We start from the raw sequence: 18,392 nt of genomic DNA, 5'->3' as shown, positions 1-18,392 counted from the left end.
AGTAAGTTTGCTTTTCCAAATGTTTTACCCCTTTGAAGTGTTTTCATGACTTTAAAAATGATGAAATGGATCAGAGACCAACAAATTTTAAAACCCAAGTACTGAAATGGAATGTTTTATCCTGCTCTTAATCAACTTTTCTTGAAAATATTAACTGTTCCACAACATGAGAAAATATAAGCAAAGTCTTGTGATAATATGCATTTTAAACTCCACAGAAGTTAGTTCCAAAGAGATTTTTGAGAACTAAAGGCGATGTTTCGTTCCAGTTTCCTGGTGATTCAATACAGGATTAACACTGCGTTAGACTAACAGACTTTAACGTCCACGTGTGTAGCAAGAAAAGGGTTTCTGAAGCCCAGAATTCTCTTCCTACCTGAGTGGTGGACACCATGCTGCACCACTCTCCATACTAAGTGTACCTCAGGGGATGGTCTTCCATCAAGAGGACACAGCATCTCTTCAACACATCACATGGGATGAGTTTTATTTCTTTGAAAGAAGGTTTTCCCTTGAAGGGAACTTTTCTACAAGACCAAGCAAGTTACGTACTTTTCTTTGGTAAATTAAAATTCACATTGGCACAATAAACACACAGTAACTATTCTACGCTGATGAATTTTATTCTCACAAATTCAGTTGAGCTTTCACTTCTAAAAGTTTAAGGAAGTTCTAGTCTACCAGTTATAAAAATGAAAACCAGTTAGAATTCTAAATATAAACTTATCATTTACATTAGTTTATAAAAATAGCTTTGAGTTTAGGAAAAGTGTAACAACTTTTTTTAGTAATTTTCACTTCAGTTCGTTAGGCATAATAAATTCCTCGCTTTTCAAGGCTGACCCTGCTTCCTGGTTAGCAATGTCAATTTAGGGGAGTGTGGAATTTGAGGAATCATTTTAAGCAATATCTAATTGTTTCCAATTAGGTAACTTACCGACTTAAATTAATCTTTATAAACAACCACTGGTAGCTTATGTAATGTTCTAACCTTTCCAAATATTCTTGCTGTCACACTTATACTATAGTATTAATCTGCTTTCTAGCTATGGATATTTTTGTTCCTTTAAAAAGTTTTATGTTAAAACTGTAATCGGTCTGGGGGAAACCTACCTACAGTTTTATCAGGGCTTTCCTAGACTAGCAGATGTTAGTTGATCTAATATCTGGAACTAATAGATACTAACACAGTCATCAAAGCAATTAAACCACATTTATTAAAAGAATTAAAAACCTTTTTTCTAAAGAAGGCATTTTCAAAAAGTTAACTACTTGGCTCATTATGTGGGCAAAATAACTTCATAGGGCAAGAATTTCCTTAAGTGAGTCCCAAAAAACAGTGGTTCCCAAATGCACTGGGGTTAAATGAGGAAAATAAGGACAATGGAGTGTTTTTTCAAAAAGCTACATTTATTTCATTTAAAGGACTATCTCTTCCTGAGATTGTCCTCTTATGAAAAAAAATGGTGATAATACAACGATTTCTTTCAGATAGCTTGGCAAAATAAATTGGCAACCTTGTCCATCCCCAAAATTTTTGGAAATATTACTGGTCCATGAACTCCAAAAGTCTGGGAACCACTGCCATGTTAAAGACTAGTATTGCAGGTTAACAACCGTTAGATGAAAAAAAGCTTCTGTGGTCAAATGTCTGGGAAATGATACTACAGAATTTCACATGGTTATGTGAATTACTGGCAAGTATGCCCCATTCCCCAAACTGGGACCGCTAAACACATTCAGACCCCGTTAATTAGAAAGACGAAAAAACCTTAAGTGAACAAGTCCTAACTTTGGAATTTCAACAATTTTCTTCAAATGAAGTTGAAGTTAGCATTTCAACAGAATCTGGCCTATGACTTTGCTGAAGCTTAAGGAAATGGTATAATCAACATTATCAATATTAAACTTTTATATCAAATACAATTTTTGTACATTGTTACTGATTTATATAATTATAAAACAAACTTCAAAAGCTCCATAAAATCAGTAAGGTAAAAGCCCTTACTGAATATTATATAAACTTAAGATGTTACCAGGCTTGATTTCGGGAAAAGTCATTGGTTTTTGATACAAATTATCTACAAAACAATGTGGTATAAATGGTATTTGAATTTTACAATAATGTGGCTACAATTTGCCCATTACTCTTTCATAGGTATCAGATCTTAAAGTTCATTTCCATTCACACATTTCTGCTGCTGAAGCCTGGTTCTCCTCAAAGACTCTAGCTGCTTTGCTCTTAGCCATCGTTCTCTGGACAGTGTCGTCTGACCAGCACTGAGAGACAGAAACCTGGTTCGAAACACAAACAAATTTAAGTCGAGACCTAGGATGATTCCTTTTTTTTCTTAAGACCTAGGAGTTCTGGGTTAGGAGAAAGGATCTCTGGTAGCGACACAAACAAGAGCCAACTCAGATTTCTACAGAGGAATCCCTTAAGTCAAATCTGGAGGGTGACTTGCTTTCAGAAGCTTAGAGAGCAAGAAGCACGCCTGGTTCCAATGAAGTGATCAATGGCCAAACAATTCCACTCTGCGAGGTGTTTTTACAAGGGGAAAGTTCGGTTCTATTTTTAGAAGTCTGCCTCAGTTATCAGTAAATCAGGAGTCATACACAGCCAACTGAGGGAGCAATGGGGACGTGCACCACTCACCGCGCTACGATGAGCAACTGGTGGAGATCATCAGCCGTGATGCTCTGAGGGTCGTTCTTACGCATCTCCACAAAGTCGTCTTCAACTGCCTTTAACAAAAGAGTAAAGAGACTTTAAAACTGTTCCACAGAAAAGAACGACATTTGCATTTAATAGGGCGAGGAAAGTGACCTGGCTCCTTGACTGATGTGAAAATAAGGCAGGCAGCCCTGCCTCTTAGACAAATGAGACTGTGAGTGAAAGGAGTGAGAACCAAACTTTACACAGACAAATGATGCTATCGGTGAAGGTATTCCAAACGGAATACAACTCAGATTCACTTGAGAAGACAAAGCAGACAGAAGCCAGCAACTTGCATAGCAAATGATGCCTTTAAACACAGGGTAGAAAGATGTCAGCAGAAATGGCAGAGTAAGGACCTCTGAAAACTCATCTCCACATTAAAAGGAATAAGGACACTAGCAAAAAAACAACAGCTTCTTCAAAACTCTGGAAGGTAACCAACCAGATGCTTATAGCAATCTGAGCAGCATTTATTCAAAGACAATGAGCTTTGAGGCATTTGAACTTACCCTATTCCGCACCCCCACCCCACCTGAAAATGGACAGCCTGGCGACCACTGAAAGGGTACTGGGGCTGGAGCCTTTCAAAGCACCATTCCCAGAGAACCATCATCATTCGTTTGGTAGTTCCCTGGAAAACCCATTTGCAAGGTTGTCCTTTTTCTCCTGCCTTGGAGCCTGCCCAGTGGGAACAAGCCTCTTCCTCCCAGGGCATTTATCAGAAACAACCCAAGGAATTATTGGTCACCTTGGCTGCCTCAGGTATTGGGTAATAGTTGGGGCAAATAGCAGGCTAACCAAAACCCTTAAAAGGAAAAATAGAGAATGAGATGTCCACAGGGGCTTTGAAAACTGTGTATGTGTACATGTATGTATGTATATACGTGTGTGTGTGTGTGTATACAGAATGCCACGTGCATGCACAGAGCTTAGGCCTGTGCATGCACGTGTATACACACACACACACACACACATATATATAAATCCCTAGGCATTTAGAATGCCACGTGCATGCACAGGCCTAAGCTCTCATCTCTGGATAACCTCAAGGCTAGGGCAGAGCTGTAAGCTGCATGGCTCTGTTGAAGGCTGGCTCCAACATGGACACAGCCCCTTGGCTTAGACAGGAGGCATACTGCTTCCAGGCATCTAAGGAAATTAAATTCCTATCCAATTACAGACTGACCACTAAGCTAACAGCAGAGACTTCAGTGCCCATACACAACAAAGAACACAGATTTTATATAATTCAGAAAAGTCATCAACAGCAAACCCTGGGGTGGGGGTGGGGAGAAACTCAGCAGAGTTGCCACATTGTATTATTTAAAATGTCAGATTTTCCACACAAAAATTAGAAGACATACAAAGAAACAAGAATGTATGACCATTCATTAAGAAAAAAGTCAACAGAAACCAACCTTGAAGAAACACAAATATTAGACTTTAAATCATCTACTTTAAATATATTCAAAGGAAACCATGTATAAAGAACTACAAGAAAATATGAGAATGTTTTACCAAATAAAAAATATCAACAAATTATTTAAAAAGCAAATTCTAAAGTTGAATTAATATAACATTAAAAAATCACTAGAAAGGCTCAACGGCAGATGTGAGCAGGCAGAAGAATTGGCAAACTTTTAGCCAGGTCAACTGAGATTATCCAGTCTTTGGAACAGAAAGGAAAAAGAATGAGAAAATACGAACACAGCCTCAAATCAAAGTCTAGGGGGACACCATCAAGTGTGCCAACATACATATATCGGCGTGCCAGGGGAAGGAGAGAAAAAGGGGCAGAAAGACATTTAAAGAAATATGGTCAAAACTTACAAATTTCTTAAAAACTTCCCCCAAAATGTGCATTAATCTGCACATCCAAGAAGCTCCGTAAACTCCAAAAGTAGGAAAATTCAGAGATCCATACCTAGCCACGCTGCAGTTAAACCGTCGAAAGCCAAAGAGAATCATGAAAGAACAAGAACAATGATGCGCTGTGCAGAAGGATCCCCTCACCAGAAGCCAGGAGGCTTCTGCGGGACACAGCTGGTGGAGGGAGGTTCTGCTTTGGAGGACATACTGCTTTTTAAATAACTTCAAAGTGCTGAGAAAAAAGGCCTATACACCAAGAATTCTACATCCAGCAAAACTAGTCTTCAAAAATGAAGGAGAAATTAAGGCGTTTCCAGATAAGCAAAACCTTAAGAGAATTTGTCATAAGCAGATCTGCCCTATAAGAAACACTACAGAGAGTTCTTCAGGTTGAAATGAAAGGAGAGAGCAAAGTAGCTTGAATCCAAATAAAGATCACTGGCAAAGGGAACTACACAGGAAAATACAAAAAGCATAGAAATGTCTTTAACTTTTTTCCTCTGATTTAAAGCAATATTATAAATGTGTTGATGAACGTAACAATGCAATAAAGATGTAATCTGTAAAGCACCAAGGAAGGGAGAAGGAAATTATAAAGAAGCAAAGTTTTTGTATACTATTGTGATTAAATTGGCATTAATCCCAAATCTATGGTCACAGTTATTAATTGTAGCCCCCAGAGCAACTACTAAGAAGAAAAATTGTACAAGACATGGAAATTAATAGAAAATAACAAAATTTCCTTGTCAATAAGTATAATAAATGTAAATTGATTACACATTCCAATTCGACACTGGGAAATCCTTTATTTTAACCCAAACATACCTTGGTTATTTCGTCAGATATGCTATAGTCCAGGAACCTCAAGAGGGTGAGGTAAACGCGGAACTTGTTCAGCACGGAGGGCAGCACGGCCGCGAGGAGGCTGCTCATGTGCTCCTCCATGTTGGGAGGCGTCAGCTGGGGCTGCAGGTGAACCTGGCAGTCTGCCTAAAAGGAGAAGTAGCACACAGTATTCTCCAAGTTCCTAAATTAATCTGAGGTTTCAGGAGGATGGATGCATCATCTCTACTGGCCGCACAGGGAATTAGAAAAGATTATTTATTATTGGGTGGAAGTCCCTTTTTAAAAAATTAATTTACATAAATATAACTACCTCAACAATAATTTAAAAAGTTAAAAGACTTTTCTTATGTTTCCTCAATGGTATCAGCAAACATGTAAAAAGGCAGCCGGCCTCTAAAAAGCAGCTAATTAAAATGTTCTAGATGTTTCCTTAATTGTGGAATATATATTTAACTTAATCAGACTTTCTCATAGAAAACTTACAAATGGGCTGTTTCATTCGTTCACAGGCAGTTTTCTTGTAAATCACAGTGAACACTATTATATAGAGAAACTAGATACCTTCTAAACGACTGGGCTTATTTCTCATCAGTCACTCTGATGATTTACCAGTCATCAGGGACCCTTTAAAAGGATCTCTAAAATCTCTCTCACAGGAGACTGGCGAAAAACAATGGGATAGAGACAGCAGAAGCGAAGGTCTGGAGGCTACCCGGTCAAGCTACAGACAGCTTCTACTTCCTATGCCTAGATGGGGGCGTTACTGCTTCCATCTGCTTCCTTTGCTTGTTGTGTGATATGCTGATACCTGGTTCTTTGTAAATAGGCAACAACGAAATAATCAATTCCCATATTTATAATCAGCAGCCACAGTTTAAAAACAAGTTTAACTTAGTAATAAGCAGTACCAAGAAATAAAACAAAAATATAGGTATCTTTCCAGTGTAGCCTCCCTCCACTTAAAAATGACTCATCATACCGGTAGGAGCGATCTCCCCTCCGAAGTAATGAAAACGTTAATATTGCAGGGGAATTCCATCTGGTGGTAACTGAAGTCATAATCTACCTTCTGCCAAGTTATCAGGTTGCTCAGGGCAGTCACATTATGAACACCTAGAAAAAGCAAAAATTTCAGTTACTGGATTTTAATCACCTAAACAAGTTTTGCTGACATTGATTATGAGACATGAGGTTTCTACTGCTTTGAGAAAGTGTATGAGGCACTGTCCAATTTACTAAGCTCAGTGTTCATTAGGTAAACATCCCACATAATATTTGTCAAACTAGACAAATATATTTCAGGGGCCAAGATCCCCCAAAATCTAATACCTAGTATAGCATCTGGTATACAATCAAACAAAAAGAGGTTTCCAGTAAGTATTTTTTTCTGGGGTGTGTTCAACAGGGCTAAAATATTAGAACTAAAATATTTATCCACAGAGATAAGGTTACTGAATTTTACAAATTTGCTACTCACTTTTGCCTTAAATGTACCCAGTCTATACAGTTTTTAATTCTACCTCTTCGTCTTGACCTCATCACCAGCAAAGTGACTTCTTAATTCTTATTTGAGCAAATAATGCAATCTGCGTTCCTGTAATTTTATGTTCCATAACTGAAATTAGTTCAAACCATCTCATCTACTAAATATTCCTTTTAGATAGTCTTTGAAAAAAATTTTAAAACTTCACTTTGTTTTACTAGATCTTGTCTACACTTTTGAGGTAATAATATGACTAAAGGCAAAACTTCTTCCCTTTTCAGCCTTTAAAAAGCTATTAGTTGTACTATCATTGTACCATTTTCATAAAACTGACAAAAGATAGTTGATGTACACAATTCATAATACACACTTCAATTAAATTCACATGGCAAGCCTTTATGCATTTGTCTCTATTCACAGTTATTCTTTTAAGAAGCCATGATCAGATGTGGCTTTAGGGAGGTTAGAAACGGAAATACCCATGAACCGACCTGGGGTGTCGAGCTGCCCCTGCTCCAGGAGCGTCTCATCAATTACAAGGGAAGTATTGCTGGGCAGCTGCAGGAGCCCACTGACCAAGCGGTTGGCTGTGTAGTCTTTGTGAGGGATGAATTTCAGATGGTTCATGTTCTCTATGGTCATCTGGAGACGAAAAGACTGCAAAAAGAAGTTTTTTGATGAGCAAGGAACTAAGTTTCCGGTTTTAAGAAAACATATATTTGGAGTTAAACACTATTTTATATAGAAAGAAGGACCTTATCAATTCCTCAGGCAGTAGTCTCATGGTCTCTTGAGCAAAAATAATAGCTCTATCCTAAATAAGAGTTTCACTGAGCTGCTTTATTCTCAACTGTCTTGTTCAGTATTCTTAAAGGTTAATTTTTATTTTACCAGTGAGCCAGACACAAATGATAGACAGCTGAGATGTTACATATAGCAAATATCCAAAAGCTTAACTTCTTTAACCTACCACAGAGCAGCAAAACAGAAAATGTTCGTTTACTCATCACCGTGGGAGAAAAGCCTAATTCTCCTCTATGCTTCCCTGAATTCAAATCAGACCCATTCATCACAGACTGCTGCGGGCTCCTGAACAAACTGTTCCAAGATCCGACAGCAGGGCACACGTGCTGGCTAGGCGCCATGCGTCTGGAGCTCGCGCCACCTGGCTGTGTGGCCCTCCTCGCCCAGTCGTAGGAGCCAAGACCCCGTTCAACCCGCCGCGCCACCTCCTCCGGTCTCCTGGAGCTGGCGCCCCCACAGCCTGCAGCCTGCTCCATGCTCCAGTCGGCTCTTCTGCTGCGTTAGCCTCTACAGGAGTGTGTGTGCTCGGGCTGGAGACGGGGTGCGTGCGTGCGTGCGTGCGCAGGAGAAGCATGTCGGGGCGGACGTGAGGTGTATTTTCCAAATTCAGAGAATTTTTGTGTTTTGGCTCCGCTGAAGTCAAAGACAATGGAGGGCACTTTATAGATACAAGCGAGCCCCCCCTGAAGAAGGAGCTTGTTGCATCAAAAGATGCCACGAGCAGGGTCTGGCCGCATGTAAGCGGAAGCATGTCACTCACACTCTAATCTGTTGCGAAAACTACAAGACATTGAAGAGGCGAGTGTTCGGCTGTGCACGACACAAGCCAACCCGCATCGGCCGAGAGCACAACCGTAAGGGAGTTCCTGCAGTCGGGCTCATCGCTAGAGAAACTTCTGCCAAGGTAATGAAAGAGAAGCGGAAGGTTTAGGGGAAAGTACATTGTGAATTATGGACTGTGGCAGGCTTTGTTTCCCTGTAATGACATCTATTAAAATCTCAAAGTTAAATATTTGGGTTGAAGTAAAGACAACTGGCTGGATTTTAAAGTGTGCTTAATTTATAATACATATTTGTATTGATCTTACTGCTGGAACAAGATGCTGAATAATTCGATATAAGTGTTCTGTGAAGGTGCTATTCCGCGGGCAACCACTCAAGTTAACTGTAAATTTTCCTAGTGGAAGAACGTCTCTTCTTGTGTATCTAGAAAAAAAAAAAATATCCATCAATAAGATACTCAGGTGACTTCTTGATCTTCGTCAAAAAGCAAACGTGGAAAAATTAGCTTAATATAGTATCATTAAAAATAGATTAATATTTTTAATCAGAATAACAGCAATAAAAAGCAGCCAATATTTAAGTGAAGTCTTATCATGTGCCAGAGACTGTTCTGAGTGCTTACATGCTTTCTCATTTAATCCCCAAACCCTCTGAGGTTGGTAAGATTATCTTCATTTTACGGATGAGAAATCTGAGGCACAGAAAGTTTGGGGAACATGACTGAGTTCACATAGCCAGCTTGGGTTTGAACACAGGTAGTTTGGTTTTGGAGTCTGTGCTCATAACCATCATGTACTACTGTGTCAAATCCTATTTAAACAAAGATTTATAGTACAAAGACGGTTACTGCATCTCTGTACTATATAATGAACTTGGAAAATCTAGCATTTAGGGAAAGGGTACAACTGTCTACAATGAAATACTGTTCACTCACTCATCAAAAAGTTCATCAAGAGTCATGATGGGATAACGTTTAATACATATTAAATGATAATGCAAGACGTGGATCTGCATTTAGGGCATATCGAGACCTACGTAGGGATGTACATGTATGCAAACAAAAAGATGGCGTGAACATGTACCAAACGTGTTAACCGAGAGTATCTCTAAGTGGTGACTACAGATGATTTCCACCTCTGCTTCATGCTCTTGGAACTTGCCGAAGGCACGCATGTTGCTTTTGAAATCAGAAACCAACTACGGTGAGACGGAGGGAGGGGTGCTCACATCCACTTATAAGTCAGATGAGCACATGACCGACCTCGTTGACTGTTTCTAGATAATGAGCCGTGGGCTGGATAAACAGAGAATTCAGAATGCAAAAAGGATAAAACAGCTCATTTTACTCACCAGCCAGGCCCTTTTATCTGATTTTGACTCTTAAATTTAAAGAGACATAATCGAAATGCTAAATGTGAAACTGGGAAAAGGTCAAAACAGGAGTCTGGCTGTGACTTGGTGCAACACTTGTTACACTGGACCAATGAAAACCAGTCGACGATGAAGCGCACAGATTACCTGAGAAACCTTCCCGCTCTTTTCCACTTTCAAAAAACTACTTAATTCCCGCCAGGAATTGAGCACTTACACTGTCGAGATGAGGTGCAGTATAAGGTATTCGGCAGCCAAGCCATCTCCCAGGAGGGCATGCGTGAGGAACCCAAGCAGTTCTGCTCTGATTGGAGATAATTCGGACATGAAACTTGAAACAACTAGAGAAGGAAGGGAGACCTGATTCAGGATAACGCACTCGAATAAGACATCTGAGAGGAACTCGAGGTTAAAAAAAGGAAACTGGAACAAAAGCACTACAGGTCGATAGATGACGAGGACAGACTTGCCAACATTAGTCAGTAAGAGGCGCCAGTCTTCAAGCTACAAGACAGCTTGTGTACCCTCCCCCCATTAACAAAGAGGATAAACATAAAGGACAATGGGGCAAAGAAACAGTGATTATTCTGACAAAGGAGGACCTGACGGACTCAGCTATGCCATGAGCACCCGTCACAGGCAGCTCCACACACGCTGGGGATGAAGTGTGGGTCGCGAGGCTCGAGCTCTTACACTTACAGGTTTTGCTCTGCTCTTGGTTAAGGCAAGCCGGCAGTAACGGATTGATGTGCTGCAGCTTCTGTGCCAGCACCACGTGGATTCTCGGCACTAAGGAAGCGGGAGGGCTGTGCACTCTCTGCTCCTCGGCTGTGTCTGTGCACTCCATCGGGTCCAGGAGCGAGGCGTCCCTGCGGGGAGGAGCAAAGCTTCAGTACACAGATGACGTCGGCTGCGCAGACTGAACAAAGAATGAGAACTCAAGCCACCTGTGCATCGTCTCAGAAAACAGCGCCTCATTCGTTACCTTACGCAGGTTCTAGGCTAGCTGGATGTTATACTGTATTTCATTCTTCCAGAGCGATGTTTGTGTTCAGGATGCTGTCACTGAGCTAAATGGGATATAGTATGTCTACTCATTAGGTGATTTCAAAACACAAATACTCTTTCTTGAGCTATCAGCGAGACAGCAAATGTCACGGAATGTCTCAAAAACAGGGTCTTTTTTCTAGAAAGCTATCAGGTATCCTTTATTCAGTGTGTGGAAAATCCATTCATCTGTCTTGCTAACTGTTTTTCCTAAGTTTTATTCTGTGATATCTCTCTCGAATAGTTGGTATACCAGCAATGAAAATAAAGTGAGTTTTTCAGATTTGCTAAATAAATTAGCAGATGATAGATTTTTGATGGAAACAAATGAGTAAAATGTTTTTAGAGCTTCAGACCTTACAGACTGCAGAGTAATCAATTCATACTACCATCTTCCGTCAACATGAGAACGGGAATCAGCCTTTACGCAGTGTGTACCCCGAGCTGGGCGATGTTCTTCACTTTGCACACACACACTCACTACAGCCTCACCACCACCCTCGTTTCCAACGAGGAAACCAAGCCGCTGCAGCAGCGAAGCCCAAGGTCACGCAGTTATGACGGCCACACCAGGACTCTGACCCAGGCCAGCGGGCTCGGTCCGCACACTAAACCACCTCGATAAATGAAGTGACCAAAGCAAGAAAATCATCATAGCAAGAAACAGCCAAGACAAGCCATTGTGTGTACTATTCTTAAGGAATGTTAAGTTTATTTAAAGTTTTTGTTTTGCATCATTTTACTATGGAAAAAAAATAGGTTCTTCCTATGGAAACACTAAGATGAATGTCCGCTATTCGACAAGAAAACTCTGTGTGTGTGTGTAGGAGGCAGATGTGATTCCTTTCTTTTGGCAACCACAAAACAAAAACACAAACAAAAACAAAAACAAAAAGGAGGAAGAGCTGGCTTTTCAGGATATATTGTTAGGTATGAAAAGCAGAAAAGCGCACATCCTATGCCTCTTCTTCTAGAATAAAATATACATGTATCTACTTATTTTTGCAACAAAGAAACACAGGAAGAACAGAAACTGAAGCTGGTTCTGCAGGAAGGATGAATGGGAAGAGAGCGAAGCCATGGGGAATGACACTCTTGCATTCTTTTTGCAGTTTTGATTTTGGCAACAATGTTAATGTTTTCTACACTTAAAAAAATCAAAACAATAAGAATGGAGGAAAAATTCTGAAATGAAACACTTTGAGAACAAATGAACCTAACTCTGTAAAATGAAAAATCAAAAGCAGAACTGCACCGAGCGGGGAGAAAAGGACGCACCCAAGTAACTTGGGAACACACCACTCCGACCAGAACCTACCCTCATCCTGAAATAGAAAGAACCGGGAACAGACACTGTACTCGGGTTACCAGGGCTGTCTTTTGCAGGGCTATGTATGGGTCCCCGATCCTGAAACTACCCTCTCCGTACTGTAGAGCTGAGCAAACGAGTATATTAAGAATGATGGGAGTCAGGGTTCTGTTAGAGAAGGGAGCTGGAAATCTGGACAGGAAACTGGAATGACAGCTGTGGTGCTGGGCTGACCAGGAATCCAGGTGAACTCGCTTTCTGAGACAGACTTGGAAATAGAGACCTATGTGTAGTGTGTGTGTGTGTGTGTGTGTGTACATATTTCCTAGCTCTGTCCATTAAGTGGGCACAGAAGCAATGCCAACCCAGTACTAGTGAGCACACGAGCACCCAGATCTTGATTTTAAATGGAAAAATGGCTGATATTGGGGCCAGAACATGAGAAGTACAAAATGAAGCTGAAATAGCTTAATGTGTCAGAAAAAACATGTTCCAAATGATAAAGTCTTGTCAAAAAGGACCCAGAGACTGCTTAAGATGGCTCCCACTAGCCAAATATGGGAAAACTGGAATCTCAAAATAAATAACAGATTAACATCCACAATGACAAAACAAATCAACTCAATAAATGGGGAGAAAGGAAATCTCTTCTGCAGAATGCCAACAAATAAATGTAGAAGGAATGACTGAGAGAGAAAATTACTGTCATAGTAATTATTGGTTCAAGCAAGAATCACCAACAGATACCAAAGTAATCTGGTGAAAGTTAAATGAAAAACTAGGTATTTACATACTCTCACCATGTCTCCCAGCAAGTTACCTGTTAAGTACAAAGTGAAAAACAGTAACTTTATAGGACAGCAACCTGGTAGGTACCACCTTAACCAAGTGATCAAAATGAACACACCAGTCATGGGACAAAGTGACATCATATGCCTCCTGATGTCATACACTGAAAAGGATGTATCATTTCTGTGGTATTCCTGCCCAAAATGCATAATCTGAACTAATGAGGAGGAAACATAAGTCACACTCAAGCTGAGAGACACCCTACAAAACAACTGGCTTCGACACTTCGAAGGTGTCAAGGCTTTCTGCTGTCTGCCACATGAAGACACGAGAAGACAGCCATCTGCAAACCAGGACACCGGCCCTCGCTAGACTCTGGATGTGCTGGGGCCTTAATCCTGGACTTTCCAGTCTCCAGGACTGTGAGAAATTCACTTTTTTTAAGCTAAAGTCTTTGATCTTAGGAAATATGGACTCAAGCATTTAGGGTATTATATATGCAACTTACTATCAAATGTTTCATAAAAATGTACATATTTAGAAAAAATGTGTGTACATAAGATTAGAGCACAAATGATAAAGCAAATGGGGCACAAGTGCTGACAACTGATAAATGTGGGTAAAGGAATAAAGAGTTCTTTGTAATTATCCTCTGACTTTTCTGAAAGTTAGAAATAATATCAAAATAAAGTTACCCAAAAAAAGAGCAAAAAGACCCACCTTTCGTCGTTGTTCAGTACACTCAGCACGGGGTCCACGGAGAGGATGCCGTACAGCTCAAGAACATCGTTGACTTTGAAACAATCCCAGTCTTCATAGACCTGACAAGACATCACATGAAATCATGTTGTTAGCACTAAATAACCCCCAAAAAGCATGAGCTATTTAGACCTGAAGTAGAGTAATAACAGCTTAGAATTTTAGATCAGGAATGCATCTTAAAGCAACTCCTTTAGTTCATAAATTGAGGCCAGGAGAGGTAAAGTACGGGTCATTCTGCTTGCTAGCACATACGCTAACAACCAAAACACAGGACTCAACTCCCGGGCTAACGTGTTTTCAACACACCACACCGCTTTGAGGGAAAGGCTTTCCCGAAGGATGATGGTCAGCTCAAACCAGAAACGTGCATTATCTCACAGTCTATTAACCAATCACACTGAGAGAAGGGGGAAACCCCCAGGATTGTGAACTCTGGGCTTACTCACAAACTATGCAATATTGGGAGGGCTAACACAAAACTCAGAGTGGACGTGAGGTTTTGCACAACAAAAAACAAACTTTCACAGTTGCCTGTCATGATGGACTTTAATAACTGTCAAAGCCTCCTACTGGTGAGACCCAACATAAGCATGGCAGGACAAACATTGTTAACAAATATTGTTAACTTCAGAAGTGCTGTTTAAGTTAAAACCACAAATAAGAACACGAATTCTCGATGATCATTTCTGAAACTGGTATCACTTGTTCACCTATCAGGATTAAAAAACAAGAATAAGCAAGATAGGAGAACTATAAGTAGAATTTTTTTCTTCCATTTTATTTTAAATACAAATGAGAAACATTCTGATAAGAGAATGGCGAAAACGAAGTAGCTATCAGAAAGTTAGAAATAATATAGAAAGGAAGTAGACATGAATTAAAAAATTGCTCCATCGCTGCAACTGAAATATTCTTTAATTCTTTAAGAATGCTATGGGCAGACAGAAAAATGGCCTCCCAAAGATATCTACATCTTAATTCCTAAATTCTGTGAATATGTTACTTTAAAAAGCAAAAGTGACTTGCATGAATTGAGGACCCTGAGATGGGAAATTATCCTGGACTATGTGGTGGGCCTAATCTAATCACATGGGCCCTTAAAATTGGAGACTCTGTCCTACCTCTGGTCAGAGGGAGTTGTGTCTGAAAAAAATGGCCAGAAAGATGCACTGTTGCTGGCTATGAAGATGGAGGAAGGGGCCATGGGCCAAGGAAGGGGGGCACTTCCAGAAACTGGAAAAGGCAAAAAAACAGATTTTCCCCAGGAACTTTCAGAAAGGAACACGGCCCTGCCGACACCTTGATTTTACCCCCAGGAAGAGCCACGTCAGACTTCTGACCGAAAGCCTGTAAGAGGAAATGTTTTTGTTTTAAGCCACTAAGTCTGGGGTGATTTGTTACAGCAGCAATAGAAAACTAACACAAACGCCGACTTCCTCATTTTAATTTCTGAAACACACAGCACGTCTGCCAGTGCTGGGTCTGTGAAAGGTTCATCACCTTCACAAGGCACGCAGGGCCCTTCTCTCCTGGCAGTGGGAAGTTTAGGTCGAAGGGAGAAGAGAGGCTGAGGGAGTTCAGCTGTTGTCCAGAAGACGCTTCCGTTTCCAAACGCTTCGGCTCTCCACACCACTGAAGACCACCGACGCCTCCTAAAATCAAAGGAGAGTACTGTACTTAGCCATTTCCAAGGCCTTCTGGAGACAAAGAGCCCTCCCTTAGGAGCCTTTCAAGTTTAACATAAACGATGCTTCTGAGCTCCCAAACTTCAAGTTGTTATAGTTTTTAAGGAAATAACACATACTAACAAAACCCCTTGTCGGACCTATAAAGAGAGCTAAGATTATGATGATGATCTGAAAAATTTAATCACTGTTCCTCCTACGATAAAATAGGAACAAATTTTCCCCCCATCAAGTCTTAAGTATAAGTACTTTTAAAAGTTAACTGCCTTAGTATAACATACCTTTTGCTACTTAGTAAGCAGAATAAAACTATACAGCAATAAATTCACTTACCAAATATTTATTAACATCTGCTATGTGCCAGGAATCAGACTAGTTGTTGGGGATACAAAGATGATTAAAAGATAGCCCCTACCCCTGAAGTTGTCACAGTTCAGGGCTGATTACTAATCAGAATCAATATCTAGCCTGCCATACCACAGAATGTTACTCAGTAACACAAAGGAACAAACTGTTGACGCATGCAATGACCTGGATCTCAGGGGAATTTGGGTGAATGAAAAATGTCAATCCGCAAAGTTTACATACTATAAGATTTCATTTATATAACATTCTTGAAATAACAGAAAATTATAGAGATGGAGGCAAGATGAGTGGTTATCAGGGTTGGAGACTTGGGGAAAGGGGAGGAGCAGGAGAGGAGGGTATGATTCTAAAAGGGCAACATGAAAAAACAAGTAATGAACTGCTCTGTATCTTGTCTGTACTAGTGGTCACGTGTCATCTACGCGAGTGATGAAACCGCATAAACTAAATACACATAAATAGGTGCACGTAAAAAAATGTGCATTCTGAACAAGATCATGGATTGTATCTCTGCCCGTTTCCTAGCTATGATATTCTACTGAACTTATACAACATGTAACCACTGGGGGAAACTGGGTCAAGGGTACACAGGATCTCTCTTTATTATTTCTCTATTTTTTTATTATTGTATGTGAATCTATTATCTCAAAAAAAATTTACGAATATTGATAGCCTGAGAGATTGCCTAGAAATCAACGAAACAAGTTAAACTTTACATAAATAATGTACTCAAATAAAAAATTAAAAGGAACAAGAAATAGAAAGGAGCATCAAATTTTTTTTAAGTAAAAAGAAAGAACTACAATATGACCTGGATTCGGTCACTTAATGTTACACCATTAATTTTCATAAACATTTGAGGTGGATGAAAAAAGAAAGAATACTACCATGTTTGTATATAATTACTGTAAAACATTCCAACTTTAAAAACATTAAAATATGCCTCAGCATTAAATACAGTAATACGAACTTATAAAGTAGACTAATATATGGTTAAATGCAACTCACTATTCTTTATCACTGTTATGTTTGCCCTCCAAACCCGATCTAAGAGACCAATTAACTAATTTGTTCTACCTCTTCCCCCTTTAACTTGCCCTGTGATTAAAGGTGCTAAAGAGAAATGACTGAATATAAAAGGAGAAATAAAGACAAACGTATCTACCTGCCATAATAAAAGAAATTCACTGCACGTAAAGAAGTGTGACTGGTGAAACTGATAACGATATATACCCATCCTGAAATTCCCCCATGCTCTTAGCAAATTTCAACTTTGGCCTCCTCGTTTCAATTAGAATTAGTTGTGTTTTAAGCATGTTTCAAGGTATCGGCCACTACAAATGTATGTGAACAGAACAGAGCTGTGACTGTTCTAAGGGTGATCTGCTTTAGAGTTTAAGAATAAGTAATCTACTATATACACTTTGTTTTTCCGCTGATGTTTTCAGTCTTACTAAATTAAAGTGCCACTATTCCAAAGAGAAAATAAAAAGGATGTTTTCAGATAGAAATCAATCATTCTTAGGCTAAAGGACTATGCTTTTATATTACTTAAGAGCTGAGATAAAAATAAAGAGAAAAGACCTTTTTCAGCTAACCCTTTGACAGAGCAGCCACTTCTGATTCCTAATTGCTCAGTTATGAAGCACGACTGAGCAGAGTTCTCTAAAAACTCTCAACACTGCCTATAATTCTGATTACCATGAAAACAAGGTTGTCGAATTACTGCCAGTTCCTAAATTGAGAGCTGTATCATATAACAATTAATTGTGCAAACAAAACTAATGAGAGAGAGCCGAAGGCTGAAGAAAGCCTGTTGGCACACCTACCTGTCTGCCTGGCACCCGCATGTTGGTCTTTCTGTTTATTAGGCTGCAGGTCCATATCTTCATCATCTTCGTAACTCCTCTTGTGCCGACTGGGAGTATAGGATGTTGAAGGGCTGACTCGAGCTTGGTTTGCATTAACATAGGCGTTAAATGAAGGGTTAAGAAAAGACTACCATGAACTGAGGATGATCTGAAGTTACCCTAATTACATGACTGATAAAAGGTTAACTTGGCAGTTTGGTTAAAACAAAAATGTACTTTTATAAGGCTGGACTTCCAGTTTTGGTCAGGAGAATAACAGCTCAAGATTATGCCCCCCCCCACCCCAGCTACTGTAAAGAGCTGTATAACTGGACAAAAGACATGAAGCAACTGTTTTGTCATCAGACAACAGGGAGCATAAGGTTATGATCCTCCAATAAGGAGTACGCACTGAGTAACTCCACTCTGTCCCCAGCTTTCTCTCAGGGCCATTTTCTAAACTACAACAAAGAGCAGTGGAGGCCCTGCTCTTGCTGGGCAGAGAGAACACGGCACACAGTTCAGGACAGCTGAAGCAACGAGAATGTGCAGGACGGTCCCGGAAGGGGAAGGGTGCCCCTCTAGAAGAGAGGAGATGACCAGAAATCTGTGCGGTCCCACCTGGGTCTTGGGCTGAACACAAAGCCGTGGATGCACGTCAAGATTCCTTGAGTCCAAGCAGAGAACAGCTGCTGGTTGGCAGGAGCTA

At 40.1% G+C, this 18,392-nt stretch overlaps 1 protein-coding gene across 1 annotated transcript in view; it reads right to left on the bottom strand.

Moving 5' to 3' along the window:
• Positions 1–602: 602 nt before the first annotated feature.
• The window catches only part of MCMBP (minichromosome maintenance complex binding protein), a 25,685-nt gene continuing 7,895 nt past the window's right edge, over positions 603–18,392 (bottom strand). Inside the window, exons 5-15 of the mRNA XM_025039122.1 lie at positions 17,663–17,807; positions 15,283–15,434; positions 13,741–13,841; positions 10,575–10,744; positions 10,093–10,216; positions 8,810–8,927; positions 7,409–7,574; positions 6,414–6,547; positions 5,414–5,578; positions 2,657–2,745; positions 603–2,295 (exon numbers count right to left, since the gene is read on the bottom strand). Of these exons, the coding sequence (XP_024894890.1) occupies positions 2,169–2,295; positions 2,657–2,745; positions 5,414–5,578; positions 6,414–6,547; positions 7,409–7,574; positions 8,810–8,927; positions 10,093–10,216; positions 10,575–10,744; positions 13,741–13,841; positions 15,283–15,434; positions 17,663–17,807 (1,491 nt within the window). The 3' untranslated portion in view covers positions 603–2,168. The remainder of the gene's footprint in view (positions 2,296–2,656; positions 2,746–5,413; positions 5,579–6,413; positions 6,548–7,408; positions 7,575–8,809; positions 8,928–10,092; positions 10,217–10,574; positions 10,745–13,740; positions 13,842–15,282; positions 15,435–17,662; positions 17,808–18,392) is intronic.

The sequence above is a fragment of the Pteropus alecto genome, unplaced genomic scaffold (genome assembly GCF_000325575.1).
Source record: "Pteropus alecto unplaced genomic scaffold, ASM32557v1 scaffold177, whole genome shotgun sequence".
NCBI classification, from domain to species: domain Eukaryota; kingdom Metazoa; phylum Chordata; class Mammalia; order Chiroptera; family Pteropodidae; genus Pteropus; species Pteropus alecto.
The sequence above is the reverse complement of the archived record's forward strand: the minus strand, read 5'-3'. Positions and strand labels throughout refer to the sequence as shown.